This window comes from Myotis myotis, unplaced genomic scaffold, assembly GCF_014108235.1.
Source record: "Myotis myotis isolate mMyoMyo1 unplaced genomic scaffold, mMyoMyo1.p scaffold_m19_p_14, whole genome shotgun sequence".
Taxonomy (NCBI): domain Eukaryota; kingdom Metazoa; phylum Chordata; class Mammalia; order Chiroptera; family Vespertilionidae; genus Myotis; species Myotis myotis.
The window spans coordinates 19,733,401-19,750,807 of record NW_023416318.1 but is presented as its reverse complement, the minus strand read 5'-3'; the positions used below and the strand labels follow the sequence as shown (position 1 = coordinate 19,750,807).

At 40.8% G+C, this 17,407-nt stretch overlaps 1 protein-coding gene across 2 annotated transcripts; it reads right to left on the bottom strand.

Annotated features, from left to right (window-relative positions):
- Positions 1 to 1,528: 1,528 nt before the first annotated feature.
- On the bottom strand, positions 1,529 to 15,570 carry CCT4 (chaperonin containing TCP1 subunit 4). 2 transcript variants are annotated; one of them, XM_036334416.1, is made up of 14 exons: positions 15,291 to 15,570; positions 12,580 to 12,632; positions 10,902 to 10,991; positions 9,650 to 9,758; positions 8,561 to 8,703; positions 7,422 to 7,543; positions 6,689 to 6,821; positions 5,793 to 5,932; positions 4,921 to 5,017; positions 4,729 to 4,839; positions 4,503 to 4,633; positions 4,167 to 4,401; positions 1,971 to 2,084; positions 1,529 to 1,738 (listed from the first exon to the last, which is right to left on the bottom strand). In XM_036334416.1, exons 1-14 carry the CDS (start codon positions 15,415 to 15,417, stop codon positions 1,724 to 1,726), a joined length of 1,620 nt encoding a protein of 539 aa, XP_036190309.1. In that variant the 5' UTR covers positions 15,418 to 15,570; the 3' UTR covers positions 1,529 to 1,723. The 2 variants fall into 2 exon arrangements, with proteins under 2 accessions (XP_036190309.1, XP_036190310.1); XM_036334417.1 differs by lacking the exon at positions 1,971 to 2,084.
- Between the last annotated feature and the right edge of the window lie 1,837 nt (positions 15,571 to 17,407).

Genomic DNA, 17,407 nt, shown 5'->3' with positions numbered 1-17,407 from the left:
TGGAGCAAAGAAGCTTACGTTTGCCTTCAATATATAGCTTATGTTCCACTGGAGGGAGACAGACGAGAAATAAACACTGCCCTGACCGGTTTGGCTCAGTGGACAGAGCGTTGGCCTGTGGACTGAAGGGTCCTAGGTTCGGTTCTGGTCAAGGGCATGTACCTTGGTTGCAGGCACATTCCCAGTAGGGGGTGTGCAGGAGGCAGCTGATGGGTGTTTCTTCTCTCTCATGTTGTTTCTGACTCTCTATTCCTCTCCCTTCCTCTCTGTAAAAAATCAATAAATATATTCTTTAAAAAAAGAAAAAGAAAAAATAAACACTGGTAACGCGCCATGAAGAAAAATAAAAGCAGAAGCATACTCTGCTGTTGACTGACACTATACTTTCCACGTGGACCGGTCAGTCACTGATGTCGCCAGCATATTGGTGAAATCGGATATCGCAGGCTAAACAGAAAGGAAGACAAAACAGGCTTGGCGCTTAACGTGTTAAAAATGAAATAGCCTTTATAATAAAACCCTAATATGCAAATCAACTGGCAGAATGACCAGTCGCTAAGACATGCACTGACCACCAGGGGGTAGACACTCAACACAGGAGCTGTTCCCTGGTGGTCAATGTGCTCCCACAGGGGGAGCGCTGCTCAACCAGAAGCTGGGTTTTCTGCTGGCGAGTGCAGTGGTGGTGGTGAGATTCCCTCCTGCCTCCGAGGCAGCACTAAGGGATAGCAAGCCTGGATTCTGGCTGAGCGCAGTGCCAGTGGCAGGAGCCTCTCCCGCCTGTCTCCGTGGCAGGCAGACATCCCCCAAGGGGTCCCAAACTGCCAAAGGGCACAGGCCTGGCTGAGGGACCCTGCCCAGTGCACAAATGTTAAAGTGCACGATTAAGTCGTGAGCGTGTTAGGGTCCTCTAGGCCTAACCCACCATTAGGGCCATTTCCCCCGCCTGGCAAAGCCTCGCATGCTCCTTGGACACTGCCAGTACCCTGTGATGCTCCAGAAGTCCCGCCCACCACCCCATCCTGACAACCTAACCTCTCCACCCAGAGCTCGAGTGTGCCTGGCCCTGCCCCGACCCCTCCGGCCTTCTCTGGCCGCTTCAAGCCCCACCCTCAGTACTTCCAGTCACTTGGGCTGGTCCTGCCTCCTCCGGGTGCCTCCCCACTTCCGCCCTGTCTCCGGAGCAACAGGGCAGCTCTGCCCTCTGTGCACAGTCTCTGCTGATCCATCACTACGGCCTGAGGGCATCATGACCACTTGCATAGTAGCCTCTTATTATACAGGATATTTGCTACTTAATGTGTACAAGGAATCTCAATGAACAAAACAGTGCTAATTCTTGAAGAAAGGGATTAGGATTATGGGGTAGAGGAAGCCTTTCATTTTTCAATTTGTGTCTTTCTGTACTGTTAACTTTTCAAACAGTATATATATTACTTTGTGAATCCATTGCCTTTTGTTATATAGATTTTTCAAGTGTCTGAAATAGCAATATTTGGGGGGTGGAGGAAGCAGGAATAAATTAATCTGCCTTTTGAAACCAAATCTTTAATATTTTCATTAAACTGTGTCAATACAATTTCAAGTAAATGCAAACTGGAAGAACAGGCCCAGGAATTCATAGGGGAAACAATATTCCAAAGAACAAGAAACACCAGTGATCTTCCACTCCAGCTGCACTATTGGTGGCCATGATGGTGCCAGTCAGCCAGTGTTATCCAGATTACCGAGTGTTTACCTGACAAAAGAAAAACTTGAGTTTCAAAACCTGTAATAATAGAATTTTAAGGCTGGAAGACATTTAAGCAGTTATCCAAATCACCCCTATTATTACAAGTGAAAAAAGACTGCAAGCGTATGAACTGTTATCACCTTGATGACTAGCAAACTATTAGTTACAAACACCCCCAAAAATCTCTTAAAAGATATACCTTTTTGACCTTGTAGGAAAATTCCCAACCTATACATACCACATCATCAATTTTCAGGATGCTCCGGACAGTTTCAGTCGCTAGAGTCAGTGCACTAACTGAAACCAACAGAGGCTGGACAACCAGCTCCTCCAAAATGTTGGAAATACCACCCTGCGAATGAGCACAAATTGCTTTTAGTGTTTGTAATTACACACATCACCAACTAGTTATCAGTATTAATCAAGGCCTTTTTAAGTAAGTTTTCCCTTACTCTAGTTTAGAATAAGATACTCTCTAAGTAAGCTCTTTTCTACACTATAGGTTGTATTTCAACTAAAATTTGGAAAAATTAATGCTGGATCCCCCAAATCCTAACTTCAAATCTCCTCTAAGGCCCTAGCTGGTTTGGCTCAGTGGATAGAGTGTCAGCTTACAGACTGAAGGGTCCTGGGTTCGATTCCAGTAAATGGCATAAGCCTGGGTTGCAGGCTCGATCCCCAGTAGGGGGCATGCAGGAGGCAGCCAATCAATGATTCTCTCTCATCATTGATATTTCTATCTCTCTCTCCCTCTCCCTTCCTTTCTATCTGAAATCAATAAAATATCCTATATAATAAAATGCTAATATGCAAATAGACCGAAACAACCGAACTAGTCACTATGACGTGCGCTGACCACCAAGGGGCATGTGCAGAACATGGCGGGCATTGGCCATGGCAGGATGGTGGAGCAGGTGAGTGGGGGTGCCAGACCAAGGCAGGGCGCCAGTTGCTGTCATTGGGGCTAGACTCTGGTGGTTACTGAAAATACTTTGCTCCCATGCACTGTGGTCCTGCCTGGTGCTGCGCCTGCTGCCAGCCCCGCTCGCACCCACTGTCAGTGCCAGAGCTGCTGCTTGCACCCACTGCCGGTGCCTGGCGCAGGTCCTGATCACTCGGCACCATCAGCGGGTGCGAGTGGCGGCTGCTGGCCCTGATTGCCCTTAAGGGCTTCACCTCCCCATGCTCCTGAGGGGTGATCAGGGAAGCAGCCGCCAATCGCACCCACTGCTGGCACCAATCACTCTGTGCTGTCAGAGGGTGCAAGCAGGGCTGGCGCTATCAGTGCATTGGAGCAGCGGTGGTGGGAATGGGGCTGCAGAGGACTGGGGGCCAGGGCAGGAGGGGCTGGGCAGGGGTGCAGAGGATGGGCCGAGACCCGCCCCTGTGCCTACCACAGCCTCCCGGCCTACAGTTCCTTTCAAGGTGCATGAATTCGTGCACTGGGCTTCTAGTATATATATAAAAAACCCTCCTCCTATGTATCCTGCTCTGCCTTAACATCTCTCCCAAATCTCACTTATAAATTCTTATTGCCACTATCATAGTCCCATTCTCCTAAGGATTAATGCTGATGGCCATCACAAGCAACCCCATCTCCTGTGTTCCCACCTTAAAATACCCATTTCATCATCTTAGCCTCTTGGTTAACAAAACGTTAGTGGCTTCCAACTACTGGAATAAAATAAAAACCATACCTCATGTTAGCTTTTATCTGATCTTTCCAGCCTGAAAGTCCAGTGTATTACCAATATATAATTTCCACTCTAGACGAAATTAGAAACTTCTTGGGCTCTCTCACCTGTAAACCATTCGCTCCCCCTTCTGAAATTTCCTCATACCCTACCAGTGAAAGCTACATCTTCATAATGTGCCCTCCTTTGGAATTCTATTCTATTAAAAAAGCGTAACCTTGGATTGTTAGCTTCCCCCCCATTAAGTATTATTTGTCTCCTCAATAAAAAGGGACATACACAAAAGGGGAAATTATTACTGTTCTATGTGTTTACCCTAGTGACTGACTTCATTAGGCTGGTGGTCACAACAGCAGCAATGGTAAATACTTAGAGTTTTCTCTATGCCAGACATCTTTGTAAGAGCATTCTTGTTAATAATATATTTAATTCTCACAATTAGCCTACAAGGGACCTACTAATTAGTCTCTGTTTTTACAATTGAGAAAACTGAAGCACAGACTATGTAATATGCCAAAAATCAGCCAATAAGTTGGCTAAGCTAATGAACAGATAATACTTTTCAGTTAAGACATAATCCATCTTCATTCTCACTCAATAACAAATTATCCTGCAGGCCTAATATTTAAATCCTATTTTACTTTTAATTACAAAGCTTTTCATTCAACAGATAATTACAAAGCTTTAAAAATGTTATATTAATTAATATTTTCTGCAACAATTAAAAATTAAACTATTACCTTTCGGACATTAATGCCAGTAGTTTTTTCTCCTTGGGCATGACGGTTTCTTAGTTCTGTTACTGTAGAAATGGGATTCAGGCCAGCATTTTCAGCCAGTGTTGATGGAATTACTTCCATAGCATCTGCAAAAGCACGGACGCAGTAGGATTCCATACCACTCAATGTTCGTGAGTATTCAGTTAACCGTAGAGCCAACTCTATTTCTGGAGCCCCACCTCCTGCAATAAGAGCTCTGAAATTCACAAACATATTTTTAGCTTACATTTACACCTTTAAAACAGTCAAAATACAGAAGTTTTAATGTTCTCAATATTACTTAGCAATTCATATTACCTATTCTTCACTAAACAGCGAATGACACATAGGGCATCATGAATAGAGCGCTCAGCTTCTTCAATAACCAATTTGTTAGATCCACGAACAACAATTGTAACTGTTTTTGCAGGGCTTGCACAGCCTGTAATCTTCAGTAAACATATATCAAATTAGGTATTTGGGATAAAGATTAAAATAAACAGAAAAACTCCAGGCAAATAAAGCTTAATTATAATACTGTTACCTTGAGCAGTTTGCCAGAACCGTTTAAATTGACCTCCTCAGCTAACTCAGCTGATCCCAGCATGTCAGCAGTGAACTGGTCAATATGAGCAACTGGCTTGGTTCCAATCGTCTGGGAAAAATAATCAAATCCTCAAATTAAAACATTTGATTATTGGACATTTTCACACATACAGATATTAGAATATTTTACCTTACAAATGAATTCAATATCTTCTCTTTCAATATCCTTAACCACCATAATCTTCATTTTGTTTAGGAAATGTAATGCAAGATCACTTAGAGCATCTCTACAATAAAAAATCAGTCATTATGTCAATCCTAGGTTAAAAATATTTGCGGTTCAACCATTTTTTAAGGTTTTCTTTATTTTACTAATGAACAATGTGTGGTGATTTCCAATGGATAATATTAAAACATACCCCAATGACACTATTTGTAAAACACACAAAATAACCATGTCATTGTTTTTTTAAAATACTAAGTAAGCATCTCTCTGATAATTAAAACTTTGATACTTCCTGATTTAAAAGAATTATTAGTGCATTGTCCTGATAACTAAGGTTGCCAGCACATACAAGAAGCAACCAATGAATGCATAAATAAGTGGAACAATAAATCGATGTTTCTCTAAAATCAACGTTAAAAAAAAATCCAAATTTTTCCATCCCAAGACTATAAATCATATTAAAAAACAAGATTACTATATATTATGACTTGGGATGAGAACCAGGTATACTAACTCTTCATCAATGAGCATCCACAATACCTTCTGGCATAATGTATTAATAGAATACATGGGAATGTGTCTACATATTAGAAGGAAACACTGAAAAACAAAGCATTCCATTTACTTAACATCTAGGATATTGGCTAGAAAGATTATACACCCCACATTTAAATGATCACAATGGGAAAAGAACCTATTTTAGAGTATTCATCAGAATGCCCCCAAATGCAGGTTCATTAGCTGTCTAGTGGTTTATCTACCTCAAATGGTTCTGTAAAAATTGCTAGAGGGGATCCAAAATATATTATTAAGGAGTAAACATAATAGCTGCATACCTTAGAATAGACTTTTGTATGAGAAGAACATTACATCCTGTTTTTTTAATTTGCTTCACTAAGTTTAGAATATAGGCTCTCTCCTCTCGAAGCACTCGGTCCATCTGGACATAGTCAGAAACTACTATCTGATTATCCATCTGTTTAGAAAAGAAACAACATATTAATGCTTTGCATATAGGAGTTTTAAAGTGAAAAATATTTTTAATGAAAATATTACAGTATAAATTCAAGCAAAATCATACCAAATATTATATATAAACATGCATAGAAAAAGTCTGGAAAGCCCAGGCAGCACGGCTCAGTGGTTGAGCGTCGACCCATGAATCAGGTCACAGTTCCACTCCCCATGGTCAAGGCAAATGCCTGGGTTGCAGACTTGATCCCCAGTAGGGGGCGTGCAGAGGCAGCCAATCAACGATTCTCATCATTGATGTTTCTATCTCTCTCTCCCTCTCGCTTCCTCTCTGAAATCAATAAAAGAAATATATTCGTGTCTGTACACACACACACACGTATTAGAAAAAAAAGAAAAGGTCTGGAAAGATGAATATACACCAACCTTATTGTAGGTCTTTTATGCTGTCATATGTGTCTATATACATGCAAGTACATTTTGATAATTAAAAAATGTAAAATGACTATTTCCTGAATATGCCCATTCTCTTAATACAAATATTTTACTGAAATAATTTCACTTGCATCCTTGTTACTTTGTCATGTTTTGGCATCCAACAATTTTCTGCCATTTATTTCCATTTTATTCATTCTTTTGAGATAAATACTTCTTATCACTAGTACCAGTATTTTCTATTTTTACAATAATGAATAAAAGTCGAGTTATTAGAAAGTTAAACATATAAATAAAAAAATCAATTTTATTTGGTTCTACTTACATCTGTCTTGGGAGCAGATAAGCAAAACTGAATAAGCCCAATTTTAGCCTTTTCAACTCTCGTTATACCAGAATTTGCCACCTTCTGAGTGAGAACCAGCCCTTCCACCAACTCACAGTCATCAATTGTCCCACTAAGAAAAAAGGAAGCAAGGGAATAGTTAACAGGGAGCAGAAATCTGTAAGTTTAGATTTCTAACAGATTAAAAATCATCAGTCCAATAAAATGTGTTTCAGCCTCATTCACATTTATTAGTGTCCCATTCCTGAACCTCTTTGATCACACTCCCTGCCATCATAAGGGAATGCAAACAAATTCTTGAGATTCGCAGATTAATACCAGTACAAATTCTCATGAAAATAAAAAAGAAGCTTTGTGACTTTCACCTAGATATTTTTCATTTAAAAGTTATTTAGCCGAAACCGGTTTGGCTCAGTGGATAGAGCGTTGGCCTGCGGACTGAAGGGTCCCGGGTTCGATTCCGGTCAAGGGCATGTACCTTCGTTGCCAGCACATACCTAGTAGGGGGTGTGCAGGAGGCAGCTGATCGATGTTTCTCTCTCATCGATGTTTCTAACTTTCTATCTCTCTCCCTTCCTCTCTGTAAAAAATCAATAAAATATATTTTTAAAAAAATAAAATAAAAAATAAAAGTTATTTATTTTTGGAAATAACTTAAACTTACTTTCAAAATTAATTTTTATTCATCAAAGTTATAAATAGATGTGCTTACCCAAGTTTCTTAACTATTTTAATATCTCTAAGATCTACACCAGTAGCTGTGGCTGGGTCAATCACTTTCATTACTGCATTTACACTCATTGGAGAAAGCAGACTTGAATACTGAGAGACAACCTAGAATTGAAAAAAAAAAGTCAGTTTCACAATAGAAAAAGTCCTAGTTCTTTACTGACATATCACTTTTTTTTGGATGGTGGGGAAGAGGGAAAGTGAGAATATATGAGAAAACATTCCATACAAACTGTCTTTTCAATTCAGATTGTCAGTCACCAAGGGCATGAAATAAAAATATGTACTAACAACTCTATAGGAAATCCAAAACAAAATTAATTTCATGTGGTTTCTTATCTAAAATGTATTTGTGATCAGATGCTATATATGTGTACCCCTAATACTGAGGGTGCTGGTAAAACTAGCTAGTGGCTAATATTTATTGAGCACTATATGCCAGGCAGTGGTCTTAGTACTTTACATTTCTATAATCATTCAATCTTCAAATGAAGAAACTGAAATAGTCAAACAGCTTAGTTAAGTGATAGAGCCAGCACTGAACCCAAACAGTCTAGACTCTAAGACCAATGCTTGTAACTATTATGCTATTCTGTCATATTAATTTCTGGGGACATTCAACAATATTATCTAATTCTCAATTTAACATTAGAAGAAAATGAACATATCAATATAATGCGGATGAAAAGAAAATGAAAAAGAACGAAAGTGTGACACTGGACATGACAGAAAAGAGCAGGTGACATAATTTCCCAAGAAATTTACAACATCATTGCTTTAAATTTGATAACTAAGAAAAGCAGCACAGACATTAGTTAAGAGATGGACTATGGATGGGCAATCTTGTCCTGGTTCAAATTTTAGTTCTATCCCTTATTGTGGGTCTTGGATGAGTTATTTAACTTCACTAGACTTATTTTCCATCTGTAAAATGGGGATACAATTTATCTGACAATCTTGAAGTAAACTTTACTTGAATTCAGTTATACAAATTACTTTAGTTAGCTACTCTTGAGAATTTATGAACTGTAGAGCAACAAACAAAAATCACAGCATAGGAGTTGTGGTTCTTAACAAACCTTAAGCTGTAATTTTACAACAATCCCTTAGCGTTCATCTCACCTTTGAGTTCAATGAAGTGGCTGCACTATTTAACAAAGTTTCTCTGTCACTCAGTTTCACAGGTCGAGACATTTTAACCAATACTTCAACACCCTTTTCCAAAGCCTTCTGGAATGACTCCGAAATGATAGTTGGATGAATCCCTGTCATTTGTGAAAATCTAGTTACTTAATTATATAACAAATAAGCTACATATTTGACACACTTAAAAATGTTCTATTCGTTAAAATTTCAAAACAGTCATAAATTTTAAATTATTAACTATAGATTAGCTTATGCTTCAGTTATAATGGTTTGTATAACCTTAACTGTTAATTATGACTAATAATTTATTCCCATTTAATTTGGAATAGTTCAATTACACACACATATGTGATATTTAAAAGGAAAACCAAAGATAATACTTTTAAAAACAGCATAAATCTACATAAGTAGGATAAGTGACTGGAGAGTCACCACTATGATTAAGCACTATTTACTAGAGCAAGAACCCATACTTTCTCTCCCAAATCACCATTCACATCTAGAGCCTAAGATTAGCAACAGCACTACCACTTATTTTTGAAAAGCAAAATTCTATCAAATTCCATCAAAAGTTTGGCTAGACCTGTCCAGTGTGCCTCAATTGGTTGGAGCATTGCCCTTACACAGAAGGGTGGCAGGTTCAATTCCCAGTTGGGGTGCTTGCGGAAGGCAACCGATTGATGTTTCTCTCTGCAAAAATCACTTCCAAAAAGAAGGTTGGCTAAAGAGGCTATAGAGGGAATAAATGGCGATGGAAGCAGACTTGACTTGGGTGTTGAACACACAATACAATGTACAGTTGATGTATTACAGAATTGTACACCTGAAACCCATATACTTTTTTTTGAAACCCATATACTTTTATTAACCAATGTCACCCCAACAAATTCAATAATAATTAAAAAGTTTGGCAAAAAAGAGAAGCAAAAAGAAAAACATTTCTAATTCATATAATAAACATAGCAAAACTTAATCTAAAAAGTCCTAGTAAAATTATTATTCCAAATTATATCTTAAATCAGACATTACTTAACTTGAATAAAGTATGTCCTATGTTCTACCTACCTTTCTGAAGAAGTTTGGTACAGGAATCTAAGAGAGAGCCAGCAATGATGACCACCGATGTAGTGCCATCTCCTGCTTCTATATCTTGTGCCTTAGACAACTCTACCAGCTAAGTGAACAGAACATTTAAGTTGTTCAATAAGAATGTGAGAACCTAACAACATCTAATTCAAATATAAAAATATATAAATGGCCTTCACATCAGTGTCACAATTTGATTATTATCAACACTATTAAGATTCAATATAACTCATAACTTTAGATTTGTTGTGTGCCTTGGGTTTCATTTTAAAATAATTCCTCCCCTCCTCCCCAAAAAAAGAAAAGAAAATGATAACCCACATATTTATGGCATACAAAATCCTACTTATATATATAAAAAACACATTATGATTTCTGGTTCAGACTGTGTATTGTAAATATTTACTTCCCAGCTACTTGAAAGTTCCTGTCAGAGAGTATAATGTTATACCATAGGTACCTTGTAGCCTTAGGAGTTATGAAATGGGGAATTCAGGTGAGGTTACAGTATCATTTTGGAGTCCTTTGCCAAGTTTATCTGAACTGACCCCGTATGAGCATAATTTGACTCACTTAAAAAGTCATCGTTACATAATTTAAAAATTCACAATGCTTGCCCTAGCCGATTGACTCAATGGACACAGCACTGGCCTGCAGACTGAAGGGTCCTAGGTTCAATTCCAGTCAAGGGCACATACCTCGATTGCAGGCTCAAGCCCCAGCTCGGGTGGGGCACATGTGGGAGGCAACCAATCAATGTGTATCTTTCACATCCATGTTTCTTTCTCTCCGTCTCTCACCCTCCCTTCCACTCTCTCTAAAAATCAATGGAAAAATATCCTTGGGTGAGGATTCAAACACAAAAATAATAATAATAAATTTTTTAAAATTCACAATGTTTAGCCGAAACCGGTTTGGCTCAGTGGATGGAGCGTCGGCCTGCGGACTGGAAGGTCCCCGGTTCGATTCCGGTCAGGGGCATGTGCCTGGGTTGCGGGCACATCCCCAGTGGGGGGTGTGCGGGAGGCAGCTGATCGATGTTTCTCTCTCATCGATGTTTCTAACTCTCTGTCTCTCTCCCTTTCTCTCTGTGGAAGATCAATAAAATATATTAAAAAAAAAAATTCACAATGTTTAAATTATATCATGTGATCAAATAAAACAAATTTAACTGTTTATCAAATATCAAACCATACATTTAAAAAAACACCTCATCTAAAATTATACTTACCATTCTGGCTGCTGGATGTAACACTTGCATTTGTTTCAGAATGGTGGCACCATCATTTGTAATGGTCACATCGCCTTTTCCATCTTGAATCTGAAAAGTTTTAATTTTTCTTTTAAAGCTGTGATTTCAAAATTTATTTTATTTATCCAGTATTAATGTGATAACCTAAAAGCTCTATTACTTTGGTAGAGAAATTAATTTATGTCTCATAGCTTACAACTGTGCTAAATTTCAAACCGTATACTAATATAAATCATTACACTAAAAGTATGCATAATAGTCTAGCTTTACAAGTAAAACAGCTAGCTTTGTTCCAATTACTCTTTTATTTGTGAAAAAGAGAACTGATACCATGGATGCCCCAAAATACAGCACCATGAATGTGAACACAATTCCTTTTTTCCATTAATTAGCTATTATTTTTAAAACTAGACGCCTGGTGCACAAAATTTGTGCAGTTAGGGGCGGGGAGCCCTCTGGGGATGAATGGCTGCCGGCTTAGTCCCAGCCCTAAGCTGGCAGTCGGACATCCTTAGCACTGCCACGGAGGCAGGAGAGCCTCCCACCAACGCGGTTGCGCTCACCAGCTGTGAGCCCAGTGCTCCCCCTGTGGGAGTGCACCGACCACCAGGGGGCAGCTCCTGCATTGAGCGTCATTCTGCCATTTGGTCTATTTGCATATTAGCCTTTTATTATCTATAATAAGAGTGCAATACGCTAATTAGGAGAGCCGCTAATTAGACAGGAGATCCGAATGACTTTCCAGCTGAACCCCTTGCACGAATTTCATGCATCGGGCCTCTAGTATAACTTTTTACAATTTTCAATTACAATTGACATACACAATTCTTATAGTCAACACATAAGTTATTTTTTAGTATTCTCAGCAAAGAGCAAAAAGAAGTACTATCAGGGACAGATATTAAATAGTCAGAAGGAATAATGATCTGTATATCATCCAGACCAGCTGCCGCGAACTGGTGGTCTGTGGACCACTGATGGTCCGTGAGGTCTGAAAGGTTGGTGACTGCTGATCCAGACAGTCCTCTGTGTTGTTTCCTCATCTCTCATTCTGGAAATTAACTAGCACTAAAGGAAGTAAAGATGGGGGCATATTACCTAAAAGTCATTGGAAGCCATCTGTTTTATGCTGCCAGTCAACAAAGCCAGAAGAGTTAAAACCCAAGACCTGTCAGGTCACAGAGCTACATCAATAAGTAACATTGAACTCAAGCCCTTACACCTAGCTTTACTATTATTTCCTAACGACACAAAAAGAGTAGGTAACTACTTTTGCATGTATATTTCCATTGTTTAAAAAGCATTGAACAAAATATGAATTATAGCTAAGTCCTGTCTCGTTCCCAAATAATCACTCTTCTGAACTCTCAAGTGCCTTTCTAACACTTGTTATTTTTTAAGCAACATGTCTTAACCCTCTATCTATCAAGATCTTGCAGTGTGAGGCCGGGTCCAAACAGCTCAGTTATTAAGACCATCATCCCGATATGTCAAAGTTTTGGGTCTGAACTCTAGTTAGGGCACATACTAGTACAAGAAGCAACCAATGAACGCATAAGTAAGTGGAACAACAAATGTGTTTCTCTCTCTCCCCAAAAATAAAATCTTTCAGTGTAGACAGCAGCATTCAATAAGTAATGAATGATTTCATTTTTACCATTTTATCCATTCCTTTTGGTCCAAGGCTTGTTCTAATAGCATCAGCAACAGCTGCAAAGGAAGACAAAATCAAGAAGACTCTTAAAGAGCAAATTACTTTTCTTCTCAAATGATCTTTCTGTCCTTATAAGGATATTGTGCAGAACATTTTACCATGTCCACTAAAGAAAACTCATTGTTGTAATAACAATCTACTGGAAACAGGGTAACTTACTCCTTTAATTGTAGGACACACACTTCATGTTAAAGTCACTATACATAGTCCTTATGCTCTGCCTATGACAGAATAAATTTTGAGGATTTATCTAATCTTCCTTTAAATGTCAAAATGATATTATCTCTGAATGAGGACTGTATTCTTTTCTCTATTCTTTAAAATAAGACAAGCAGCAATAAGACAGGCAAGACCTCCTACCATACTATGTAATTAACTTGGCCCCTCCCTCCAAAAAATGAGAAACACAAAATCACAGTTTTCATCATTATCAATGTTATGAAACATCTCTAGATACACAGTCTACCATGCTAAAGTTACTTATTCTTATTATCTGTTCATGAGACTGTTTCTATTTTAGTCCTCTTACTATCTTCTAAGAGAAATTGGAATTGATGAATACTTGACCCCTTTTCTTTGACAAGGTCTGGACAACTGATTAAATAGTTCCCTTTCTCACATACCATCTCACTCCATATACATAGGGTTGAAACTGTACATTAAGAGTTTCGAGCCGAAACCGGTTTGGCTCAGTGGATAGAGCGTCGGCCTGCGGACTGAAAGGTCCCAGGTTCGATTCCGGTCAAGGGCATGTACCTGGGTTGCGGGCATATCCCCAGTAGGAGATGTGCAGGAGGCAGCTGATCGATGTTTCTAACTCTCTCTCTCTCTCTCTCTCTGTAAAAAAATCAATTTAAAAAAAAAAAAATATATATATATATAAAAAACTGGCTCCCTGAATTTAACTAAAGATGCACATTGCAGCAGCTTTTCTCAATTAGTTTGTAAGTTTTGTCTGACTTGGAAAGACTAGCTGTGTTATTTTGCTCTGAGTCTCTAGGTGGTCTCTCTTCCCCACATGCATATTTCCCTTGTCCAGTTTCAATTCTCTGTTCACTGCTGTTTCAAAGGTCACCTAAGTAAACCTTCCATGCTGTATCTTCCTTGTTTGTTTAAAATCTTATTATATAGCTCTTTTGGCCCTCCACATGGCCCCAGAATTTAACATCTTGTTTCTAACATAATAAATCTAAGCTTCCACCATGCCCCCTAGATAACTACCTACCCCATCTTTACTTCCAGGTATATTCTCTCCTGAATTTCCAAATGACTCCCTAAATCTACTCACCTGGTCATTTTGACCTCCCCAACTCATCAGGCCCATATCCGAACCTATTCTTATTCCACCACCCTTCCTCCAGTGCACAGCAAGTCCTCAATGTCATTGATAGGTTCTTGGAATTACAGCCAAATGACATATAAGGAAACCAATTTTACCACAGGCGAATTGATAAACGCAACAGGTAAGTTACTAGGGCATCTGTATCAACAATATAAAGAAACCACATTGAACAAAGCATTACTCGAGGGCCTGCTGTATCTGTTTCTTTAGCATCGTCACACCCTCAGTCCCTTCAGACGACGACCACAAATACGTATTTGTAAGGCTGTATTTTATTTTATTTTATTTTTAAGGCTGTATTTTATATATGGGGCTCTTCATACGCTTTCTTACTTAATGCCCACAGCAACCCTGCTAGTTTAGCTTTAACTCATTCTACTGAGAAATGGTTTCTAGCCAGGGCAGTTGTGCAAATCCTCTCCAGGACACCAGGCCCTTCAAGATTTGGCCCAACCCTATCCTTCCCATCTCACTTTCATGATCATTCCCCCCCCCCCAACTCTTTTCTCCTGCTCTTTTTCTAACCCGAATGAAATACTCACTTTTCCTCAATACACATCACAATCTCTTAAGCCTTGTTCTCACCTTTCCTTCCAGAATCTATCTGAATTAGATTTCTCTTAATCCTCACAACTCTACTAAGAAACATTTTTCTCCCCAACTTTATAGGTAAGAAAGCCTCGCCTAGAGATTACAGGTTACAAAGCCACGAAGTAACGGCAACGGAGTCTCGATGGCCAAAGTGTTCTACCCAAAAATCCAACTCTGGCAAACTGTTCATGTTTCCTGGTTTGCTTGTGTTGGGTTGCACATGCCTAGAGAACATAAACGCACAATGTAGCTTTCCACAATTACTCCCAAGCAAAACGGGCAAATCTGTTCCCCACAGCCCAACACGAAGGGCCCCGCCCCAACTTCGGCGTGAAGAGCTTGTCCAATTCGACTCAACAGCTGAGCGAGGAAAACTTATTTAAATGTTATTTTTATAAGAACAAGAGAACTGGTAAGTATCGTGCAGACATTTTACTAGTGGGACCAATAGGCAGATCAGCGACAGGGCTTAACTGTCAGAACCCCAGGGACCGCTACAAGCGTGGTGAACAGGCTGAACAACTACGGGCGTCCAGGTCCCGGAATGCGGAAAATCCATACTCCGGGTCGAGAGTTATCGGCAGGAAATAATAGGATCCTCTCACGGGACTGCCGCTCCTTAAGGACAAGAGGGGACCACTGAACCATGACCACCCAAAAGCAGGGCGAGAACGCAGAGCCCGACCCCGTAGGGCCGCGGGCTAGGCCCCGGGAGCGATACCTTTGGCCGCGGAGATGTTGCTGAAGCGGATCTGGGCCGGCTTATCCCGGTCCTGATAGGCGCTTTTGTAGCGGCCGCCGGCAGCCCCGGCGGGCGCCCCGCTCCGGGGTGCCACGTTCTCGGGCATGGCGAGCTGGGCTGGGTCTGCGTGGGGCTCGGGAAGGTCGGATGGACGCGGATTCTGGCCGGCTGCGAAGTAAGAGAACGCGCCCAACGCCTTCACGAACCTTCCAGAATGCAGCGCCTGCTCCGGGAGGAGGAGGGGGCGGAGACGGAGAAGAGGGCCTGCCTGGCGGCGCGGCGCCGGCGTGACGTAGCAGGCTGCCCGCCGCCCGCCCGATGACGGGACTGCACCGGGGACTTCTGGGCTTGCAGAGGATGTCGACCTCCGACGCTGGGGGTCGGAGGTCGGGTGGGGGCCGCGGCGGGGCTAACTCCTGTGTGGTAGAGAGGACAACCCTCTATTTTAAAGGCGCGCGTTGGGACACCCCTATCTCCCACTTCCGGGTCCTCGGCTGTGAGGTCCCTTCACTGGAGGTGTAGTTCGCGCCTGGATTGCTCCCTACCGCTTTGGGCTGAGCCGGGTTTTGTCAGGCCGTGTATTTTTTTATTTTACTCATTTTGAAAGGGAATCGGAGGAGAGAGATTTGAGATGTGCGTCTGGTTTCCTTTGCGTGAAGTGTTAGGGCTGGTTGTCTCCTGCTGATTGATACTGAATGGTAGTTATAGATTAAAATACACCCTCGTTAAATGGTAGAGAATCTTAAACGTTTTGGAGCTGTGCTTGCCTCCCCGATCAGGGCTGCTTCACTAGTCGATATACAACGCCCTCGTTTTGCACTAGTTTTTTTTTTTTTTTTTTTTAATATATATTTTATTGATTTTTTACAGAGAGGAAGGGAGAGAGATAGAGAGTTAGAAACATCGATGAGAGAGAAACATCGATCAGCTGCCTCCTGCACATCTCCTACTGGGGATGTGCCCGCAACCCAGGTACATGCCCTTGACCGGAATCGAACCTGGGACCTTTCAGTCCGCAGGCCGACGCTCTATCCACTGAGCCAAACCGGTTTCGGCTGCACTAGTTTTTACTACATTATATGGACACTGGTTCTCGGAGTCATTTTAATGACGATCATTCAGTCCCGCCCAATGCTAATCCCGTTACACCCTCTAGCGCTTTTAATCCTCACAACAATCCTGTGAAATAACTTCCTTTTATTCTGCTCTCCCTTCCCTCATCTAAAGCCTGCGAATTTTGCCTTTTTAAAAAAAAAAATTTTTTTTTATTGATTTCAGAGAGGAAAGGAGAGGGAGAGGTAGATGGAATCATCAATGATGAGAATCATTCATGGCTGTCAGTCCCCTGCATGCCCCCTTCTGGGGATCCTGGGGTAACCCAGGCATGTGCCCGGCGGCAGGGATCCAACTTAACCTTCGGGTTCATAGGTCACGCTCAACCACTGAGCCACACCTACTGGGCATCATTTCACATTCTTAATATCAGGAATCTCTATTCTGCAACCTAAGTGCCCCTGCCTTAGACCCACATGATCATCTATTTCATTGCTGTGATGGTCTAACTTTTGGCTTTTCCTGCTCCTCCAGTTTGTTTTCCACAAACTCAAATGGGATGTTATTACTCCCTTACTTAAAACCTTCAGTAACTCCTCAACAACCAAGTATAAATGTCCGCTTTATGTGTAAAATACCCATTTCTCTGACCCAGGTCCTGTTTACCTTTTCAGGTTTATAACTTTGGGCTCCTGGTCCACGTTTGCTACTGTAGGGCAGGAAAAGATTTTTTTTTTTAATCCTCACCAGATAATATTTTTTCCATTGATTTTTAGGGAGAGTGGAAGAGAGAGGGAAAGACAGAGAAGCATCGATGTGAGAGAAACATATGATTGCCTCCTGCACGAGCCCTGGGCCCAAGGAGGAGCCTGCAACCAAGGTATGTGCCCTTGGCCGGAATTGAACCCGGGATCCTTTGGTCCTCTATCCACTGAGCCAAACCGGCTAGGGCAGGAAAAGATCTTTTCTTCTACCTTCTTGGATTCTTGACTGGCGCTCTGTCACAAAAGACATTAGCAAGAGAAAAGCACACATATTTATTT

Excerpts from the sequence above, each read along its gene's own strand:
- CCT4 (XM_036334416.1), bottom strand. The coding sequence starts at position 15,417 with ATGCCCGAGAACGTGGCACCCCGGAGCGGGGCGCCCGCCGGGGCTGCC. Across the intron at positions 9,759-10,901 it reads TACATCCAGCAGCCAGAATG|CTGGTAGAGTTGTCTAAGGC; the intron begins GTAAGTATAATT and ends CTGTTCACTTAG. Across the intron at positions 4,402-4,502 it reads CGCTGTTTAGTGAAGAATAG|AGCTCTTATTGCAGGAGGTG; the intron begins GTAATATGAATT and ends TGTGAATTTCAG.